The 22171-nt window shown below is 58.1% G+C and overlaps 1 protein-coding gene across 1 annotated transcript; it reads left to right on the forward strand.

The window, feature by feature from the left end:
* The first annotated feature begins 1578 nt into the window (after window positions 1-1578).
* CCDC102A (coiled-coil domain containing 102A) lies at window positions 1579-18944 on the forward strand. Its single transcript, XM_040982642.1, has 9 exons — window positions 1579-1640; window positions 7922-8653; window positions 10171-10397; window positions 12295-12403; window positions 13960-14076; window positions 14399-14608; window positions 15771-15941; window positions 16626-16729; window positions 18286-18944. The coding sequence occupies exons 2-9, from the start codon at window positions 8069-8071 to the stop codon at window positions 18413-18415; spliced, it is 1653 nt and encodes a 550-aa protein (XP_040838576.1). The 5' UTR covers window positions 1579-1640; window positions 7922-8068; the 3' UTR covers window positions 18416-18944.
* The last annotated feature ends 3227 nt before the right edge of the window (window positions 18945-22171 follow it).

Below are 22171 nucleotides of genomic sequence, written 5' to 3' on the forward strand. Positions count from 1 at the left end.
TGTCCTTCGAGCACAGAGGGGTTGAATCTCGTAAGTCCCAACAGCACATACAGGAAGCTGAGGCCAGCCACAGTGACATTTCCAGGCAAGCCTCTAGCCAGGCACCACTGCTGTCTGGGGGATGGGGGGGTCAGGTGAGGGAGGGACCATGCACAGAAGATACAAGGCGAAGGAACTGAACAGCCAAACGTCTTGCAGAAAACATGCTGTCTCACAAAGTTCACGGAAATGGAATGGCAGAGGAATCACACAACAGCTGGCCAGGAGAGAGCATCAGGAAGGAAAGTGACCAAGAACTTCCAGAGAGAATCATGACCCATCTAAGCACACAGGGATCCATGGGGTGTGAAGTCCCCAAATGCTTTTTGCAAAGCCCCAGCTCTTGCTGCAGGAAAATGAATTCAAAAGGAAAGAATTATCTACTGGCCTTTGTCATGGAGAAAAAAAAATTCTCCATGTACAGCCCCACCAACGTGTGTGCAAATAAAATCATGGTTAGGGATTGGGGTTCAAGGCAGCCCATTAAGTTGACAACTTATGTGGGAGCTGGTTGAGTCCCAGCTGTTCCACTTCCAATCCAGCTCCCTGCTAATACGCCTGGACAGCAGCGAAAGACGGCCCCAGTGCTTAAGCCCCTGAACCCACACGGGAGACCTGGATGAAACTCCAGGCTTCATTGCAGTCCGGGCCATTGTAGCCATCTGGGGAGTGAACCAATGGACAGAGTTCTCTATGACTGTCCCTGCCCCCCACCCCGTAACTGACTTGCAAATAAAAATCTTAAAACAAAAACCCAAAACCACCTATTGTTAACCTAAAATAAAACTAACACTTTTGTAATGTTTCTTTTTCTAGGTAAAATTCCAAGCCAACTGACTGTTCCCCCAATACATCTGTGAATACCGGGGGCCTCTTCTTGGGGGGGGGCAAAGATGTCTTTTAAAAAATAGATTCACCTCAGACAACCTTCCAAGGTACAGGATGTGGTGAACAGCCGATCTGACGCACTCCTGCCCTCCATGCCTGCGGCCACCATACCCCTAAAATAGAGGAAACCTCAAAACAGCGGGACAGATAGCACCCGGCTGGCCTCACCACACATGGTGAAGAGATTGTGGCGGCCTGACCAGGTGTCCCACCACGAGCTGCATGGTCAACGCTACTGCTCCGCCAAAAGGGAAACTGAGGCCGGGCGAGGTCACCACGCCCATGGAGCCACAGGGACGCGCGCTCCCGTGGAGCCCGGGGCCTGCTAAGACCAAGGCTGGAGCTCCGGGAAACCTGAGACGGGGAAAGCCGAGCCCCCACCTCCGCCCTGCGCCGGCCCTCCATTCTCCCCCCACAACACACACACCCTGGCCCCGACGCGGGGGTGAGGCCTCCGTCCCAGTCTGGTCCGCTCTCGGAGGGGCCCGCGCGCCCCTCGCCCCCCGGCTGGGCTGCTGGCCTCCCAGTGCGGCCGCTCGGCGGGCTGGGGTCCCCACGGGCCCCGCCGCACCCGCCCCGCCGTCTCCCCGCCGTCCCCTCCCCCCGGGAGGGAGGAGGAGACTCGGCGGGCGCCGTCGCCGCGGCCAGCCCCGAGCCCACTCCGCCCAGGCCGGCGGCTCGCACGTCCGGAGGACGCCGCTTCCCGGCTCGAGGTGAGCGGGGGCGGGGGTCCGCAGAGTCCCCGGCGCCTCGGGAGGTCGCTGCGGGGCCCGCGCACCCTCCGCGGGAGGGGAAGGATTAAGTCTGGGGTGTGGAGAGGGGAGTCCCCCCGGGGCGCCCGCAGCAAACCCCCAAACTTCCAGCAGAACTTTCTAGCCCTCTCGCCTGACCCTCGCATCTCTTGGTAGCGGTGCCCGGGCCTCGGGTGAGGAAGGACCCCGTCGGGGGGGAGGGGGCCGCCCCTCGGAATGCAGCCGGCCGCCGGCGGGAGGGGGCGACGGGCGGGCGGGAGGGGGCGACGGGCGGGCGGGCGGGGGCGGAATTTGGAACTCTCCCGGGGGACCCTACGTGGTCACCATGGCGAGTGCGGGATGGACGGTGCACCTGGCCAATCAGAGCACGGCGCCATCCCAGACATGTGGCGACTGCCAATGGAGGCCGCACAAGAAGGAGATGGGCGGGACCTCTCTGCGCAGGACGGAGCCCCCCCTTAGCCAGCCGCTAGGGGAAACGGGGGCGCACCCCATCCCCCAGGACCGAAGCAGCTTGAGTACGGAGGGGTACCGAGTTGAGGGCCAAAGTGACTGAGGATGGCGGAAAGCAGAAAGTACTTTCTGGAACGGTTGGGGACAAGGTAGAAGGGCCGCTCTGCGCCAAGAGGAGGGAGTCCCCGTTGCCCCCTCGTCGTCAGGGCGCGGTTGAGTGTCTCATCTGCAAACGCCCCCATTTCTCCTCCCTGTCGGTGCTTCAGTTTCTCTACCTTAAATGGGATGGCAGTCCCCATCCCTCCTCCACTTTCCCAGAGAGAATTGGTTTGCGTTGGCCAAGGTCTGCGTCTCTGTTGGATAGAACTTCCAGGAATCAATGCTTTGAGCCCATTCAGTAGGCAGGGAAACCGAGGCCCAGAGAGCCCAGGGACTTGCAGGGCTCACGAAATGAGTGAGGTATCAGGTTGTGCACTTCAAAGGGTTGCTGAGGTCTGGGGCTGCACCCGCCCACTCTCCACCTCCATCCCTGCTTGCTCCCCACCCCCTATCCCCTTCCCAGCTCTACTTGTCCACTTGTCCACTTGTCCACTTGGCCTGAGGCCTGAGGACCACCCTGTTGGAGGTTGTGACCCAGGAGGGGGGGCGTGCATGCAGCACCCTGCCCCAGCTTTGTGACCGTCTGGTCCTTTGTGGGGTGATGGCTGGTCTGTAGAGAAAGACATTTCAGTTATCAGCGATTCAGATTCAGGGTGGTGGTAGAGTTCCTCCCTCTGAGATGAGGGTACTGGGGAGACAGCCTCCCTCCCTCTGGGGGCCTCCGCCAGAGGTCCAGCAGCAGGAGATCAGGTCGCAGGTCCAAGGGACAGGTGCCCATAGCCTGCGGCTGACCAGTCTTGGGCCCTGCACTTATCCAATCAGGCTGGCCTCTGCGGTTTCCTGCTGGGCCCTGCTCCTGGCCACAGCCAGGCCTGTGGCCATGTGCGCCTTCCAGAGTCTCACCTGATGGCTTCTAGGAAGTCCTGGGGTGGCTCTGAACTGGGGGAGCTTGGGGGACCCCCTTTTCCTCCCTGTCTCCACTGTTGGCCCCCATCCAGGCCTTAGCATTGCTCACTGCATAGTCAGAGATCCATCTAAACATACTAAGGACAAAATGCAGGTGGTCACTCTGGGGGTGCCCCGGGATCCTCAGGCAAGAGGCCAGAACTTTGAGTGGCCGTCAGGTGACTCCAATCTTGACCACAGGCAGACTCAAGCATTTGCCTGTCTCCAAGCCTGGCGGAAAACCAGTTCCCAATCCTTAGAATGGCCTAATCCTTCCAGACAGCCGCTGGTCATGAGGAGACGCCTACGATCTGCCCACATTGCCTCCATCAGTCCAGCAAGCACTTAGGCAATGCCGGCTGTATGCTGGGCCTCATGTGGACAGCCGACCAGACCTGCATGTGTTGTTGAACTTCACAGTGAGGCTGCTGAGGAAAGCAGGGATGTGCCCTGTGCTTTGGAAACACACTGCATACCCAGAAATGACAGGAGTCTCAGGGGAGGAGAGGAGACACTAGACATGGGTTTTAAAGGATGTGTAGGAGTTTGCAGATGGCAGAAGGAGAAAGAGATGTTCTAGACAGGCCCCAGGAAGCTACGATCACTTTGAGTGGGTGGGACTGCTAATGCTGTATAGTCTTGGGTGAGAGAGTCGCTTCTGTCCTGAAACTAGCAGGGAGCTAGGCTGATTGGCTGCAGTGTGGAGCCCACTCTGCTCTGCTGTCTGCTCACCCTCCTGCCGTCCGCCCTGCCAGCCAGCAGTGAAATGACTGCTGTGTGCACGGTCTGTCTGGGGAAGCTGGGGTGGCACAGGAATCCTCTGTGGGTTGGGGTGAGCTTGTGCTGAGAGAAAAAGAGAGGCAGCAGCTAGGTCTGGTGGAGTAGGAAGGCGTGGGGGCTCTGGGCTCCCTGATCGGGGGAAAGCCCTGGAGTGACCAAGGCCAGGCAGTTTCTGGAAGTGGAAGCTTCTGAGCAGATGGAAAGTCCAGGGTGCGGGAGGGGTTAGACAGCAGCCTGATGGGAAACCCCAGGGTACTAAGGCAGGACTTGGCCCTGGGGGTGGGGGTGGCAGGCAGGGAGCATGCATGGGAAAGGCTTCCTAGGGTATGCTGTGGAACTAGGTGGGGGTGCAGGGTGCTGTCACCAGACGGGGTCTGGCTTCCCTTGGGTGCTCAGGGGTGCACTGGCACCTGGTGTGCTAGGGGCTAGGTTTCTCCAGAAAAACAGAAGCCCTCCACCTAGACGGGCACACATCCTCCCCCAGGGCACTCTGACCTGCACTCAGTCCCAGAGCTCCCCTGCACCCTCTGAATTTCCCCTACCACTTCATTCCCAGTCGCCAGGCAGGGCACCCAGCAGGGCAGCTGGAAAGGGCACCTAGGACCCACGGCACAGCCCCCACCCTGACCATGGCGTGGGTGTCTGGAAGCCATTAGGGCCTTGGGTGGTGCCCACCCTGTCCTTGCACACCAGGCTCAGATTCATGGAAGAAGCTGGCAGTTCCTTCCCGTCCAAGCCCTGTGCCAGGCCTGGCAGCTCCCAGAGGCACAAGATGTGGCAGCGGCCCCTCTCTGCCTCCAAAGAGGCCCCTACAGGAAGGGGGCCAGCAGGCAGGGCCAGGCCCCCTCCCCCTGCTGGACTGTACTTTGTTTCCTGCCTTCTCCTTCCCCTCCCCTGCTCTCCTCCCTCTCCCCCCCCGCCCCCCCCCCCCACAGGCCTTCACATTGTTTTTCTTTTCCAAGAGCTTCTCCATGTGGAGCTGGGGAGAGGATGAGTGAGTGTTTGTGTGTGCATATGTGCACAAGGAATGGCCTCTGGCAGACAGGACCATGAGTCTTTGTCCTTGCTCTGGCCTATGCGTGCCTTCAGGTGGGCGTCTCTGTGGTCTTGGAGCCTGTGTGTCTATGTGTGCGTGGACAGTGTGTTCGTGTGCACACATACCTGTGTGCACACACAGCTCAGGGCCGAGGAGGCCGGACAGGCACAGCCCAACTGCCCTGTCCTGCCAGGGATGCCCCGGGGCCTAGGGCTGTGGGGCCGTGCCTGGGCGTGCCACCCTGCCCGTACAGGGGCTAATGTGTGTGAGGGAGCTGTGCCTGCTAAGGCGACATCCCGGAGTATTCAGCTATTGCCAACATGGACTGTTTAGAAGGCAGCTTGCAGCTGCATGCTTGCTGCTCGTGTGTGGAGAGGATAGGGCAGCGCAGCAAACAGCAAACATGCAGTGCCTCAGAGGATGCCCCTGATTTGGCAGTGCTGGTCTCCCTTGCTCTGCCTCGCTTGCACAGGCTGGGGGGCGGGGCATTGAGGCCCAGGAAGAAGCTGGTGACAGAGCTGGACTTAAAGCAAGCATCTGGTGAAGACAGCAGACACAGCAGGTGGGTTAGAAGGCTACCATGGGGCTGCAAAGCAGAAGGCTGGAAGTCCCGGATTGAGCCTGGCACCACTCAGGGAAGTGGCGGGGCACTGCTGTATATGACTGGGCAGCTGAAGGCATGGGCCAGTGAGCATGCAGGAAGCCAGGGTTGCCCTCTACAGAGAGCAGAATCCCTGCTGTGTCTGCATGGGAGAGGCTAAGGTACGTGAGCCAGGTGAGAAGGGCCATGTGGATGGGCAGCATGCAGTGGGGTCTGTAGTTGGGAGTCCCAGCTATGAGGAGTGACAAAGGACATGACCACTGGCACAGGCAGGTTTGTATGTTGGAAACTTTACTCTGGCGACCAGTGCTATGGTACAGTGGATATAAAGCCACCATCTGCAATGCCAGTATCCCTTAGGGTGCCAATTGCATTTCAGATGCTCTACTTCCAGTCCAGCTCTGCCAAGGGCTGGGAAAAGCAATAGAAGATGGCCTGAGACTTTGTCCTGCTGCCCATGCAGGAGACCCAGATGAAGCTCCTGGCTGCTGACATTGGCCTGGTCCAACCCTGATCATTGCAGCCATCTGGGGAGTGAGCCAGTAAATGGAGGTATGCTCTCTCCCTCTAACTTTGACTTTCAAAATAAACCTGTAAATATGTGTATGTATTATGATACATATATAAATTTACTGTGGCTGCTGCTGGGAAGAGATTTGAAGGAGGTTAAAGTGAGTGAGAGATGGCCCAGCCAGGGGCAACATGGAAAAAGGCTTGTGGCCAGGTGACAGCAGCCCTCATGCCAGGAGTCCAACCAGAGGGGACGTGACAAGCAGTAAAAGAGTGTCCAGGGCCAGGGAGGGCACATTGGCACAGCAAGGCCAGAAGCCGGTCTGGCCCAGGTGGCCTGGCAGCAGGTCGAGAAGCGGGCACAGTGGAGACGGCAGGTGTGGACCCATCTAGCTGGTGTTGAAGGGAGGAAGGGAGGTGATGGGCGGATGCCTCTGCCCCAGGGCAAGGCCCCTGGTAAGCACATTGCTGCACCTTGGCGTAGCCAAAGGGACATAGAACATGCCAGCTTCCCTTTGCACTGATACTTAGGACGTCAGAGCATCTGCTGGCAGGGGCTGGGCAGAGCTGGAGCTAGGTAGGGGTAAGGAGGGCACGCAAGGGTTGCCAGGTAGCCATCTGCAGTATGCTGGTCTTCAGAAAAGGCAGGTCCATTGTTATGGTGCAGTGGGCTAAACTCTTGCAATCTCAGCCTCCCATACAGAGGTCCAGCTGCTCCCCTCCCAGTCCAGCTCCCTGCTTATGTGCCCGGAAAGACAGCAGATGATGGCCCAAGTGCTTGGGTCTCTGCCACCTTGGGGGAGACCCAGATAGAGTTCCAGCTCCTGGTTTGGGCCTGGGCATCCTGGGACTGAAACAGTGGGTGAAAATGATGTCTCTAGCTCATTGGGCCTCTCAAATTTTGAAAAAAAGAGAGAAAACCAGCAAGCAAACAAGTGCCAGCCTTAGGCAGATGTGAAGATCTGTGGCCCCAGGCTCAGCAGAATGGGGAAGGGATTGCATGATGATTTGAAGGGAGAGAGGGCAGGGGACAGGCAGAGGGTCATTTGTCCTGTATTTAACAGAGGAATGGCAGGGGAAATGCTGTGCATAGAGACAGGTGAGAGAACAGAATGGGACAGATGTGTGTCCCCTGGGGCGTGAGAAGGGGATGGGGACATCCACCATGCCCACACACCTGCATCTGGGAGGTGATTTAACTCCAGTGCCCCTCACAGGTGCTTGGGTGCATTCAGCAAATCCCCAGATTGGTGTTTGGAGTTGGGGGTCACACATACTACCATGTTCACCATGACTCCCCTCACCTCAAGTCTAAGGACACAGAAGGATGAACTCACCCAGGACCCGGCCAGGTGTGTGCCCCAGGGCTGGCCCTCCACAGCTGTCATTGTCCTCCTGGGTGGCGGCACAGGATCAGTGGCCAGGGCCCAGCCCCTGCCTGCAGCCTGAGATGTGAACAGGGAAGTGGACCTGGATAAGTGGTCTGGCCACAATGACGTGTTGGCCGATGGGCATCTTGAACAGCTGCTAGGAAGAGGTGTGGAGGTGTTCACGTACATGAGTTTTAAGAGCAGGCAAACACCAACAGGGAACGCTAGGTGTCAAGGACAGTACATCATGGTTTCCTAACCACGGCCCTTGCTGCACGCTAAAGGGATGACAGTAAAGGGGTCTGGAGGCTCCTAAGGAAGCTGTTACAGGCTGTTCAGCTGCACGCTGGAATCTCACCGACTGCACCTCCGCCTGGCACTTAGCCTGCTGGTCTGCGGGACAGTGTGTCGTTGATCATGGCCTCACAGTGGTTGTGTTCTCCCGTAGGTCCAAAGAAGTGCCCTCCACCCCGAGGCCTGGACAGCAGTGGGTGGCTGAGGCCATCATGCGTAGTGCTGTCGCATATGACACGTGTCCCCTACGCCAACCCTGAGCCCGGGCCACGCGTTGGAGCCCAGGGCCCTCCCCACCGCAATGAGCCATGGGCCAAGCCCCCGGCTGGCTGAGTCCCCGCAGCTGTCCAAGGGCAGCCTCCTGACCATCCTGGGCAGCCCGTCGCCGGAACGCATGGGGCCTGCGGACTCGTTGCCTCCCACGCCGTCCAGTGGCACGCCCTCACCAGGCCCACCGCCCGCACTGGCCCTGCCGCCGCCGAGCACACTGCTGGCCGATGGCGACTGGGAGAGCCGCGAAGAGCTGCGGCTGCGGGAGCTGGAGGAGGCGCGGGCTCGAGCGGCGCAGATGGAGAAGACCATGCGCTGGTGGTCGGACTGCACGGCCAACTGGCGCGAGAAGTGGAGCAAGGTGCGCGCCGAGCGCAATCGCGCGCGAGAGGAGGTGCGCCAGCTGCGTCAGCGCCTCGACGCGCTCACTAAGGAGCTGGCGGGCGCGCGGCGCGAGCGCCACGAGGCGCAGGGCGAGTGCGAGGCGCGCGGCCGCGAGCTGGCCCGTCTGCGTGGCGGCAGGGGAGGCGACAAGACGCGCGGGGATGAGCCAGAGCCGGAACAAGAGCCGGTGCGCGATGTCGGGTGCGAGAGACCTTCCGTGGCCAGCAGCCAGGTGCGCAGGACAGTCTGCAAGGGGGCGGGGCTGCAGGGCTGGGAAAGGAGATTGGAATGACCTGGCTCCAGAGAAGTGTCTGGTGGAGCTCTGTCTCCTCCCACCCTCCCTCTCCCGGAGGCCCAAGGGCAGACCAACCCAAGTCCCTGCAATTTCTGGTCTAAGAAGTTGGCAGAATCAAGAAGGAGCAGTCATGGGTAGGGTCCCCTAAGGTCCTAGAGGAGATCCTCAACCCAGCGTTTAGGAAGAGGCTTTCATGGCAGCTTTTCTGGGAGTGGTCAGTTTAAGCTGATTTGAGAGGATGAGTAAGAACACACTGTGGAAAGTACCAGAACGTGTTTGGAATAAAACTGTCTTGTGCAAAAAGCCAGAGACCAAGGGGGCCTGGGGAGTGACTTTAGCACAGGGCCCATCCTCCACCAGGTACCAGCACCCAGCTGGGAAGAAGTGGCTGGGGGCTGAGCCCAAGCAGCTTGGCTCCAGGCTTGAAGTCAGTGATGGGTGTTAGTGGCTATATAGAGGGACAACGTCTCCCCTGCCAGCAAGCCATTCCCTGCAGCCTACCCCCTCCTAGCAGGTGGACACTGTCTGGACTCAGCTCCCTGTTATATCCCTAGACAGGCCAGCTCCTCTGAAAGATTCTTAGCTGGCCCTCTCCCTTCTCTGCCCAGGCCTGCTGCCTCCCTGTGTGGGGGTGGCGTTTACTGCTCGTGGTGTTGAACCCTGGTGACATGGTTCCCATCACGGTCATCACAGCCTGGGGACTACCACGGGAGCCCTGGCGTGCCCAGCACTCCATGCTCAGTGACCTACATGACTGCCCGCCCTCCCTCTGCAGCAGGTAGCAGGTGTCCCAGGTGCCTCTCCCCAGTCAGTCTGCAACATGGGAGTACAGTCTTCCTCCTCAGGGAGCCCGTGGGGATGATGTCGCAGTCTAGAGAGGGACACTGAGGGTCCCACAGAACGGGGCTGGCCCAGACTCATCCAGGAAGGCTGTGGGAAAAGCCAGGCTGCAGCTGGAGCCGTGGCCCTCATGGATGTGCGACCAGAGACACAGGACCTGAAGCTGCACACAGACAGGCTAGAAAGGCAGGGGCAGGGCACTGGGCTGTGCCTGCCCTCCCTACACACTGCCTTAGTGTCTGTGCTGGCAAACAGGATCTTGGAGCTGCGGTTCCTTCTGTTAGAATCTTGTTCTGGGTTCCTAAAGGACTCCCAGCTTCAATATTCATTCCCACTGATACTTGCATACCTCCAGTGCCAGCTAGCTCACCGCCTTGCCTGAGACCCCTCTAGGGTGGCTGGCTCTGTGCACTGCCAGGAGGTTGAAGGGGGTGGGGAGTAGGGAAGGGCAGTTCCCTCTGTCTTCAGAGGTGGAGAGCGGGCAGCCAAAGAGGACTCTGAGGCCTCTAGTGACTTGGTCTTGGTGGCCTAGCATGCACTGGAGGCTATGGGGGAGGGTCAGCCATTTGAGGGCTCAGCACCCTCCAGTGCAACCTGCACCATGGTCCCTGTAGGAGCTGGAGCTGATGGAGAGCCTGCTGAAGAGCAGGGCGGAGGAGCCCGAGGGCTGCTGGGAAGCCCGCAGCGTGAACACTGGGGGCACCCGGAGCAACTCCAGCCGCCAGGAGCGCAGCCGGCTGCCCTGGGAGGACACAGTCAGCACCGAGGAGGAGGCCTCCAAGCTGACCGCCCTCAGGCTGAGGCTCGATGAGTCCCAGAAAGTGCTGCTCAAGGAGCGTGAGTGAGTCCTGGGGGATGGGCCGAGGCTGGGGGTGGGAGTGGGGGTAGGGATGGAGAGGAGGAGTCCCCTGATGACAGGATGGAAATCAGTGTCCCAGAGCAGGAAGCTCAGAGCCATGGGACTCTGGGACAGAAGGACCCAGGGCCCACACACCAGTTTGTATTTGTCCCTGTAAACCATCCATATGGAGCACATGCTCTGGGCCAAGCACAAAGGAAAAAGCAGAGACAGGGGAAGGTCGGCAGGAAGTGACTGCTGGGGCTTCAGTTTGACAAATGCTGCAGTTGATGGCACAAAGGGAACATCTATTGACTAGCAAAGTTCATGAGACAGGTGTGGGATGGAGGAGGAAGTGTCAGCGTGTTCAGTGAGCAGGGGCCAGGGTAATGGGAGGGCAGAGCCAGGGAGCCAGCCAAGTTCAGGGTCTGTTTGAAGTAAGGGGATAGGGTGGCAGCCAGTATACGGGAGGGTACCGAGATAAACTTTACCTGAGCTAAGCTGCTTTACAAGCAGTTCCAGCACTGGACATGGCGCCTGCAGGTCAGCAGTAACCTTGGGCAAAGGTCATTTAGAAAACCTGTTAATAATGAGTAATCGGTAGTTTTATTGGCTAGATATTAGAAGCCTACTACGTATAGCTGACTTACAAATGCTTTGAAAAACAAGCCAGCACAACACCTTTGTGGTGCCTCTGCCAGCAGCAGCCAAGATGCTTGCAAACCAACCGCAACTGGCAGAGTGCATGGCACCAATACCCTGCTCAAGTCGCAGCCTTGCCTGCCCTTGATTGTGGCCTTGTGCCCTCCAGAGCTGAGGATGGGCAGCACCTCAAGCCACAGAAGCAAGTGGGAAGCAACTGAGGCATACCTGAATATTAGAAATGAGAGTGGTGGATGGAAGAGGTGTGTATGGGGACATGGAAGCTGTGAGCTTGGCTCCTGGAGGAGAATAACTGAGTGGTCGGAAGCTGGTGTCTTTACATGGAGTGGCCATGGTGGTCATCTGAAGGGCAGACACGTCCATGGCACATGCTCCAAGTTAAGTCCCCTCCCAGGATATGAGTGTGCAGGGTTGATGGCGTGAATCCACAGGTGCTGTGGCTGTGCTGATGAGGTTTCCTCTCAGGATGGGGGGGCCCACTCTTGCTGACAATCTAGACAGGCTCCATACCTGCAGCCTGTGTACTGCAAGGACTCTGAGCATGAAGCTTACCTGACGGGCTCAGCCCAGATCCTTTGGGCCTACAGCAGCATCCTGGGAGATGTTTCTTCTGGATATACAGGATACTTCCTGGCCCAACACTGAAAGAATCTTGGTCATTGTGAGCGCCAGGAATGCCCCCTTGGCTTCCAGCATGCCTCCTAGAGAGTGACCCTGCCACCCTGGAGGGTCTCCTGTTGGGGTAAGACCAATATAGCAAGGCAGAGGGACAGCTGCTGGGGCCACACACCAAGGTGATTATCTGCGGTGCCTCGTTTCTGTTCAAGGCAGAGTACACATCCTCCCCACACAGTTAGGATGGCAAGAAGGGGCCACTGGCTCTGAGGGCCCCTGGCTGGGTCCTGCGATTTCCTTAATTGTAGTCTTGTGTGTGCACAGTACAGGAGCCACAGCTGCATGAGCAGACATGAATGCACTGGTCTCTGGTACTTATGCTCGGGGCTGAGAGGGAGAGCAGCCAGTGCCCTGGAGACCCAGTTGCCTCCCCACACTGCACCTGTTCTCGAGTGTGCCTTGGGTGAGGCTCCAGGAGAAATACAGAAAGGAAGGGCTTGCCACCATGGGACAGCCAGCATCTGGGTACAGACAAGGACTGTGCATGGTGTGCACAGGTCACAGCAGGGCCACCCTTTGTGAGGGCTCACCCCATGTCTGTGCCTCCTTGTCCCTTCCCCAGGGATAAACTGGCCCTGAGCAGGAACATCGAAAAGCTGGAGGGGGAGCTCAGCCAGTGGAAGATCAAGTACGAAGAGCTGAGCAAGACCAAGCAGGAGATGCTCAAGCAGGTGAGTCCTGGTGATGACTCTGGGGGCTTCCCGGAGGTGGCAGTATCAGTGCTTGGATTTCAGAGCAGAAGAGAGAGACAATGAGATTCCTCTGTTCATTCCACAGTTGTTCTTTGTGCTGGGGCAGGCAGTGTCCTGCCTTCAGGGATTCACCTTGGCCTGGCAGGTGGGGATGCCAGCAGTTACTGGGGCAACGTCAGTTCCTGAGCCAAAAACCACAGGGTGATGGGTCAGAGAGAGACTCTGGGATGGCAACACTGGGACAGGATTGAAGGGGTTGGGAGGTCTCCTGGGAGGAGATATGGGGCTCAGTGTTCCTGGCCGGAAGCACAGCCTGCATGAGGGTCCTGAGGCAGGAGCAAGCAACCAGATGTGGGAAATGAGTGCAGCCCATGTGGCTACAGAGTGGCTGCGAGAGTGCCTCATAGGTTAGAGTGAAAGGGAGGGTCCGGATGCCATGTATGCTGGGTGCCTCAAGGATGCTAGATGTCACTGAAGCCTGGCAGCACTCATAGAGCTTATGTTCCACCTCTTTAAGAATCTGATACCCATGCCAACACCTTGTGGCCACCAGGGGGCACAGCCACCCCGGGAAAACCTGGCTGGATGCTGCTGAGTTTCCAGACCTCAAAACCCAAAGACTGTGTAGGAAGAAAACAGAGATAGCTCCTATCCCAGAGTCAAAATCTCTGAAAATGCAGATTCCCAGACCCCTCTCCACTTCCAGGTTGCCCATCATTGGGGATAAGAAACTAGAACATATTTTTTTCTCCTTTTTGTCCCTTGTCAAGGGTGGACATGATGAAAAGGGGCCAATACACCCCTGGGCAGACCAGCAGGAAATGAATCTTCTGGGTGTGACTCCTCTTGCTTGCCATGATGTGCCAAAGACCCAGTCGTGGCTCTGCCCGCTGCACTGGTCTGCTGGCTTCTGCTCCCACCCAGCAGTGAGTCAGTCTTCCACAGGCACCCCAGGCAGGGCCGGAGCTGTGGCACCAGCATCCCCTTTGAGCACCAGTTCAACCCCTGGCTGCTCCACTTTTGATCCAGCTGCCTGCTGATGTGCACCCAGGAGGTAGCAGGTGTTGGCTGCAGTACTTAGATCTGTGCCAGCCAAGTGGGAGACCTGCCTTGGCTTCCCTCTGGCTGTAATGAGCATTGGGGAGTGAACCAGTGAATATAAGATATATCCCTCTCTGCTTTTCTGCTTTCAAATAAAGTGGAAGATAAATAAAATGAATCATTTTTTAAGGAGTCTCCTGTGGCTGGAGCAGAGTGAGCTGGGGGAGCAGGGGAGGAGCAGACAGGGATATGATTGGGACCCCTTGAGTGGGGGCTGAGCTTCCTCTTGACACACCTGGCTGGGACTATCCAGGAGGCTTTAGTTGGTGCACCGGGGAAGAGTGAAATCAAGCTGTTTTATAGCCCTTTCTGTGCTCTGTTGTGGGTAGCAGGTACTCAGGTCTGTCCCTGCTACCCATCTGGGCACTACCCCCAGGGTTGCTTCCAGTACACCCAGTGGCTGCCTTGTAACTGGGTTGGGGGGCACGTTGCAGCTCAACATCCTGAAGGAAACTCACCAAGATGAACTGGGCCGCATGTCCGAAGACCTGGAGGACGAGCTGGGAGCGCGGTCGAACATGGACAGGAAGATGGCAGAGTTGCGGGGTGAGGTGAGGTGCAGGGGAGACCCATAGGGACGGAAGGGGTCTCCAGGCTGCTTGTCCCGCTCCCCCCCTCAACAGCTGGACCACAGGCTGGACTCTGAGAGGACTGGCCACACCCCACGGATGCCCTTGTCCAGGGGCTAGACCTAAGTGCCCTCATATCCTGCACACTCGAACTGAGCCCAGGGTAATTATAGCTGCGCAGCTGGACCTGCTTCCGGGAGCTAGAAATAGCTCCAGGCAACGGCAGTGGCCGTGGCTTGGGGGCATCTAGCTCTGGGCCCTCCCAGGAGCCCTCCCTACACCCTGCCCTGCTGCCCTGTTGCAGATGGAGAGGCTGCAGGCAGAGAACGCAGCTGAGTGGGGCCGCAGGGAGAGGCTGGAGACTGACCGGCTGGGCCTCGAGCGGGAGAACAAGAAGCTGCGGGCCCAGGTCGGGGACCTGGAGGAGGCATTGGCAAGGCGGCGGCGACAGACAGCCAGTGCACTGGACTGTGACCTGCGGGCCAGCCAGGCTGCGCTCTTCGAAAAGAACAAGGTGGGGCAGCAGGTGGAGGCACTAGGGGCAGTGGGAGTTCTCCCAGAGTACCTGCCATGTGCCCAGCCTGGGAGCTGCATTCATTGTGCACCCATTGTGTGCTAACACAGGTGGTAACTACAGCAGCTGCATTTATTGAGCACCTACTGTGTGCCCAACCCTGCTGTAGGCGCTGGAGAAAGAGCAGTTAACAGATTGCCTCCCCCACAATACCTGTGTAGAGCTGATGCCCAGGGGCTCTTGATCTGGCTCCTTTCCTCAATGGGGCCCTGCCAGTCACAGCTCCACACTTGCGGCAGGCACAGGGGATACCAGGGGACCTGGCCGAAACCCAGAGTTTTGGGCAGACTTCCCATTTGAGCTGAGGTCTCCAGGAGAACCTAACATTGGCTAGGGATGAGCAGATGTGGGAGAGGGGATGGAAAGGACTGAGGCTTAGTGTGATGAGCAAGTGTCCTGTGGTCAGCATTGTGGGAAGCTCTGGAGAAACAAGGCATCCAGTGCAACTGGAGGTGAGTGAACGAGGGGGCCGGGGTGGCTGAGGTCAGAGCCAGGAGCATGAGTATGAGCAGGTAGCATGGCCAGGCTCACCAGCTGCTGTGGGAAGGAAGACCAGAAGGCGGGCTATTGGGTTGGGGGAACTGCTGCTATCCCCTCCCCCCGGGGAAAGCAAGATTCCAGACACCCAGAACAGGCTGAGGCTAGTGGAGGGGAACCAAAGAAGCTGGAATCAAGAGACATTGAGGCCATGCTACTGCCGATTTCACAGATGGGAAAACTGAGGTCCAAAGACACACATACCCCATAGGCATCTTCTCTGCTGGCTGCTCATTCTCTTTCCAGCCAGCCTGAATGCTTTTCCTCCAGCACTCACTGCCCAGCTTAACTCATCCCCAGACCCAGGGCTCTAAATGTCTCCAGACCCATACAAGTCCTGACTCAGCTCCAGCAGCCTGCTGGCCATCCCCATGGCCTAGCCAGGGGGCATTCCTTCCCCCTGGGCAGCCTCCTTTCTCGTTGCATGCCCCTCTAGACCTTAGGAACTCAGCCAAACCCTGTGCAGGGAGAGGGTGGGAAGAAGAGACGCCAGCCCGCTAGGGCTTCCTGCCCCAGTGCTGTGTGTGACCCTGAGCCTCCTGCCCACCTGGGCCACCTCCTGCAGGAGTTGGCTGACCTCAAGCACGTGCACGGCAAACTGAAGAAGCAGCTGCAGGAGAAGGTGGCTGAGTTGGCGCATGCCAACCGGCGTGTGGAGCAGCACGAGGCCGAGGTGAAGAAGCTGCGGCTGCGGGTGGAGGAGCTCAAGAAGGAGCTGGCCCAGGCGGAGGATGAGGTACGGCCTGGGGGGAGCAGGGGCTGTGGGGTCCCCCTGGGTTTCTCCATTCTGGCTCTCCAGGACCTGGTGGGAGCTTGACCTTCAGGAAGTGCCTACCTGGGTAGGTGGGCGATCCTGGGTAGCAGGATCGGTGTAGGTAGGGGAATGGGAAGATGGACGGACCAGCTGGTAGATGAGATGGCTGGATATGCAGATGGGTGAATGGAAGGACAGAGGATTCTGGCTGAGAGGACAGGGATAAGATGAGGAGGGAAGATGGATAGACAATGGGGTGGGTGAATACTTACATGGCTGGCTGGATGGGTAGATGGCAGACAGACAGACTCAAAGCTAGCTGGATGAAAGAGAAAAAGGATGCCTGGCCCAACAGGTGTGCCTGGAAAAGCCGAAAGACACAGGTGGACATAGTGGTAACTGGCAGGTGCACAAATGGATGGGGAAGGGGTTTGGTGGGCAGGTGGCTGGATCTGTGGTTTAGGGCATTGGAGGATGGGTTAATGATGGGTGGGAGAAGGGATAGCAGAGCTGGAGAGGAATGGGTGGTGGGCCTGAGGCCTAGGTCCTGGGAGCAAGCACTGTCTGAGGAGCAGGTTCTCAGAGAGAATGGGAGGTCCCCTGGTGCCTCAGACTAACGTGACCCTGCTGCTCTTGACCCTGCCCCCACCCACCCACTCCTGCCAGTTGGATGAGGCCCACAACCAGGCACGGAAGCTGCAACGGTCGCTGGATGAGCAGACAGAGCAGAGCGAGAATCTGCAAGTGCAGCTGGAACACCTGCAGTCCAGGTGAGCCCAGGCCCAGGGCTTCAAGGGAAGAGATGGGTGGCTGGGAGCCAACAGCAGGCACAGAAACTTCCGCTCGGGAAGACCTCCAGCCTGGGTTGGAGCCCCTGCTAGGTCACAGGGTAAATAAACTAGAAGGGATCCGGGCACCTGGGGCTAGGGTCTGCTCCGAAGGCAGGAAGGGGTGGGATCAGGAAATGGCGGAGTGGCAGTGCAGGAAGTCAGCTGGGGGTGGAGGGAACCTGGAATGTCTTGTCCAGTAGCAGTTGGTGACCAAGGAAGGCAGGCCCGAGGGTCGAGGGCCAGGACAGTGGGTCTGGGAATCACTGAGGAGAAGAGGAGGCAGTCCTGAGGTCATAGGGCTACCCAAACCCGGGACAGCAGGGGCCCAAAGGGTTGGAGGACAGCTGATCGGGCTGGCTCCCTCAGCGCAGCATAACTCATAGTTATGGAGAACCTAGAGATTCCAGGAGAATGCCTTTCCTCCTCTGCCTCCCTCCCTGTCCCAGCCCCCTGAGGCCCAGCCTCTCCCTGCAGCTGTCAGCCGAGCACACCCCTGCCTCCTCGTCTATGGACGTGGGGAGTTCGACTCTATAGCCACCTCCTGGCTCTGGTCTTAGTGATCCTGTGGACTTGAAACAATGGCCTAACCCCTCTGTCCCGGTTCCCCTGTCTCTAAAATGGGAATGACCTCAGTTGTTACCTGCAGGCTATTGAGCTGATATAGGCTTCAGGAGGGCTGAGCAGTCATCAGCTGCCGCTCCTAAGGCAGGAGTTCAGCTAGGGATTAGAACCTGGGAGAGATGTCGGGTCTGCAGAGGGGAAAACAGGAACCATCAGATCTCCCAGATGCATAACCAGACCAGGGCTCAGGGAGGGCAGAGCCCCCCAGGCCCACTGCCTCATTTCTCTTGCAGCTGTTGATGCTGGGGTGTTCTGGGGACAGCTCACTGAATCACAGAGCAGTGATAGAAGCTTTGCCCCGATCCTCCCCACCGTGTTAATAATGCATGCCTTCCAGTAACCCACCACCACTGGCCACCTTGTGGGCCAAGGCCGGGGAGGAGACAGGGCGCTGCAGCCATCAGCTCCTCTCATACTCAGAGTTTGCAAATCCTAGACTCTAGATTGCAGCTTCAGAAGTGGTTGCACAGGGGAGAGTCAGGACCAAGCCTCTTCTTCCTGAGTCACAGAATGGAGGGTACTCAGACCACCTGCTACCCCCTACATCTGCTCCCCCGACGAGGTTTGGGGCCAAGTCCCTGCATGTGGCTTAGAGGCAGCCCCTTCACCTCCCTCAACCCCCAGCTGCTTCCGAGCTGCTTCACTCTGTGGCATCTTTGTGGCTTGCAGCAAGTTGCTGGGGCCTCAGTTCCCTTGTGTGTAGATTATAGGGGGAATAAATGCACCCCTGTCCTAGCACATGAGCATCTTGTGTGATGAGGGGACACAAAGAAGCCTGTGGGCACTGGGCAGCCCACAGCACATGGGAAGGCAACCCTGTGTACACTGCGGGATGGCAGTCCTGCCCTGACCCACGCTCTCTGCCGCTCCCACAGGCTCCGCAGGCAGCAGCAGACGGCACCCCTCTTTGGGAAGATCCGTGGGGCTCGCTTTGGCACGGAGGAGGCCGGAGATGGAGCCAGCGACCTAGATGAGGATGAGGACCTGCAAATCCAGGTGGCCTAGAGCAGGACTGGTCCCAAACTGCAGGCCCCCAACGGCCCTGGCTCACCAACCACTCAGACTAACAGAGCTGCAGGTGCTGGGCCAGAACCCACCCCTGCTCTCCACCCCTGCAGCTGGCGGCAGCTGACCCCACCCACTGCCACCCTGGTTTTGACCTGTGTGCCATGTACAGTACTCTGCCCGTGCCCACTCAGGCCCCCATGCAGGGGTGGGCCATGTTGAAGGAGGGCTGTTTTGGTCCCGACCCAGGCGGCCACTTTAGGCCTTGGAAGCTAGAAGCTGTTCATGCTACCGTCTTTTGTAATAAATTCAATTCCAAGTTCTTAGGCCAGAGTCCCCAAAATTGCAGATATGGAAAGGAGGTTGGAGGGAAGGAGAGTGGCGTCGACTTGCACTGGGCCCTGAACCAGACAGGAGTTGGGATTATGAAAAAACTTAATGAATGAATGAGTGTGAGACTGAAGGGATGACCGTGGGGTTGCAGAATGAGGAAAGAGATCTAATCAGGGGAAGAGGAGACTTCCCAGCACCTGCCAGGTTCTCTTTGCCACTCCCTGGCTGGGCACCCTCAATGAGTTACTTGACCTCTCTGGTCATCCATTTCACCATTGTTTCATCAAACCATCTCCTTGAGCTGTCAAGAAAATGAAATATGTTCATCCAGGGCTCCGTGTCTATTGCTAACATACCTGAAGGTGTGCCTTGCATAGAAGGAATTTGCCAGCTGAGAAGAAGGGATGAAGGCTCAGGTGATGGATGGATGGGTGTTTTCCTGGGGCAAGTGTGGACACAGCTAATTCCTAAGCCTTTAATGTCCGCTCACTGACCCCTAGCCCTGCATCATCTCTGGGGTTATAGATGATCTTTTCGATGCTGAGCATCCAGGCCTTCCACAGCCCAGTGGTTGTGGTTAAATCAGATGCAAACAGTTACATGCACCCTAGAGCTTTTTTATGGAAGGCATCCTTCAGGGCGCCTGCCCTGCTCAGGAGGTGTTGTGGGTGCATTCCCAGCACCCAGGTGTGCTCCCTATAGGAGCAGGGTGGTACGGAATAGGTATCACCTTCAGAGGGTGAGGAGGGCTGCCCTGAGGAGGGGCTGGGGCTTCAGCCAGCCCCCCAGGAGGTACCCAATCCCACAGATGGATGCAGGGGCTCCCCGCAAGGCATTGGGAGCTGCAGCCAAGGACTTTCAGAATGTGGCAGGGCCCAGGGACACCTGAGGCCCGCTGAGAGCCAGAACATACAAGCATGGAGAATTTTCACAGTGGCCAGGCTTCACTAATGGGATGCCACTAGGAGTAGATGAAAGGGGCGGTGGTAAGGATGTGCCAGGCCTCCTCCTAGCCTGCAAGGGAGGGGGACCTCAGTGAGAACACTCCCTTTCCCGGAGACTAGCGCCAGTCAGCAGGGGGGAAAAAAGGCATTCCTGCCAGGGCTCCTTGCATTTAGTCTCCCAGATAGGAAGTCAGTCCCAGAAAAGGCGGAGCATGCTACCCTTTAACCCCGGGAAGCTGGGAGCCAGGCCCTGCCATTCCCAGATGCTGAGCAGACCCTGTCCGGCAGCTGGACTGCCCCAGACTCCCTGGCACCTCCAGCAAGATAGCACTCTGTCTGCGGGTGGGGAGCGCCTAAGGAGGTCCGTGAGGGCGGGGTCTGCCTGCCACCCACACAGAGCTTCCTGACACCCCAGGCCTGGAGTGCTGCTCCCAGCCCTTCCGGACTCCCCTATCACCTCCAGCCATTCACCGTAGCTGCCAGTAGCACCTGCCAGCAGAAGCATTAACTGTGGTCCGTTGTGTGTTTCCTAAAGGATCTGTGATGCATTGCTGATGTTAGTCATGGTGAGCTTTCCCCACGAAATGTGAGTTCCCTTTCTTGAGAAGTCAGCAGCCAAGATCACACTGGGTTCAGCCACAGGCATTATACTGGGAGGTGGCAACTCCCACCATGGGACACAGGCCCCCCACTCCCTGCAGCTTTGCTTCCCCAACCCCTGGAGGTTATTTTGTCCCTCTAGTCTTGTCCAGTTTCTCTCAGAACAGGTAATGAAACTCTAGGGACTAGGAGGGGAGGTGCTGAGCCCAAGTCGGTGGGAGATAAAGTTCAAGGCCAAGTACACCTGTCACTCACAATCCCTACAGGTTTGATTACTACAAGCCTTCCTGCTAAGATCAGTGATGCCCGTCACATGAGTCGTCTCGTCCTATGAGGTGGCTGCCACCTCCTCACCCCATTTGGTGCTGAGCCTGCAGGGGCTCAGAGAGAAAGCAAGTAACTTTTCCAAGGCCACACAGCTGATTAATTTTGGGTCTAGGATCCCCAGTCAAGTGGTCTGAGGCCACAGCCTGCTCTCCTGATTGTGACCTTCATGGCCAGACCCCATAAGGTCCCCAACCTCTGCAACTTCAACTCTACCCCTTCCCGTCCCCTGCCCTACCCCCTGCATCCCTCAACTCCAGGCAGGCAAAGCCCCACTAACCCCAACTCCAGCCCCAGAGTTGCCCTTCCATCCATGCCCCTCCAGCCCCTCAAAGCTCAGCCTGCCAGGTGCATTCTGAGAGTGTTGGAGTCAATCACTTGTCTGTCATTCTGGAGAGCGGGGAATCCTTGGTGCAAACATCACTGTGCCCTGGACTGTGGGCATCTACATGTTGGCAGGGAAAGAAAAAGCAGAGAGAAACAGACAAGTGGATGGCAGGAAGGCTGGCTGGCATGGCAGGTGGATGGGTGGAATGGTAGTACGAGGTAGCCAGCACACTAGCCCCTGCTGCACTGCACAGGTGGCTAGAACAGCTCCTGAAAGAACTTTCTGCTGGCCAGCAGGTCTTGCCCACGGCAGGGAGAAGTCAGCCTGGGCCTGCCAGCTACAACAGCCCAGGGCCTGGAGTGCCCAGACAGGCTGGAGAACCGGCTGGGCCAGCCACCACTCCACCCAGCCCCTCCCCCCTGCAGTATGAGCACCCAGCCAAGGTTGTTATGCCCAGCCACACCAGCAGACAGCCCCTGCCCCCAACCCTTCCTCAGAAATCCATGCCCAGGAAGGAGTCCTCCCCACTCCAACCCTCCAGAAGAAACCTGCTGTGTATCTTCCCTTGAGCTCCTGTCTCTCTGGGCTTTCCTTATATATATATATATATATATGTAAAGAAACAGGAACAAAGGGGTTGTCTAAGTCTGCAGCCCCTGTGACTTCACTAGTACTACTGTCTCCCTCGCTCTCCCTACTGTTCTGCATTTCCCAAACCCCTCCACCCTCCCAACCGAAGAGAGCTTGGGGGCGGGGTGGGGGGTTAGGGGGGTTGGCAGAGGCAGCACCCGGGAAGCAGCTGCAGCTCACAGCCTGCCCTCCTCTCCACCAGTTCCGCCCGGTTCCTCTGCCTCCTATAGGCACTAATTGTAGGGTTGTAAGGTGCCAGCTGCCTCCCAGGCCCCAGGCGGACAGGTGCCTCCTCGTGGAACAGGGCCTGTGTCCCCACCTTGCTGTCCTGCTCCAGCTGCCTCTGCAGTACACACAGGTGCCTCTCTGAAAAGGTGGAAACGCCAAGTCGCCTTGGCTTCTCCCATTTTCCAGGCTTCCCCTGCATCAGAGACACATCCTGGCTCCCAGCCAAGTAGCTCCCCCTGCACATCCCGCACAGCCCCCAGCCCTGTCCGCTCCTTGTTGCTCTGGGCTCAAGGCCAAACAGGCTGGCTGTGGCCCCTCTGTTCCCTCACCCTACCCCCACCCTCAGCTTTCCCAGTTTCATCTCTGTAC

The sequence above is a fragment of the Ochotona curzoniae genome, unplaced genomic scaffold (assembly GCF_017591425.1).
Source record: "Ochotona curzoniae isolate NIBS_2020 unplaced genomic scaffold, NIBS_Ocur_1.0 contig_3622, whole genome shotgun sequence".
NCBI classification, from domain to species: domain Eukaryota; kingdom Metazoa; phylum Chordata; class Mammalia; order Lagomorpha; family Ochotonidae; genus Ochotona; species Ochotona curzoniae.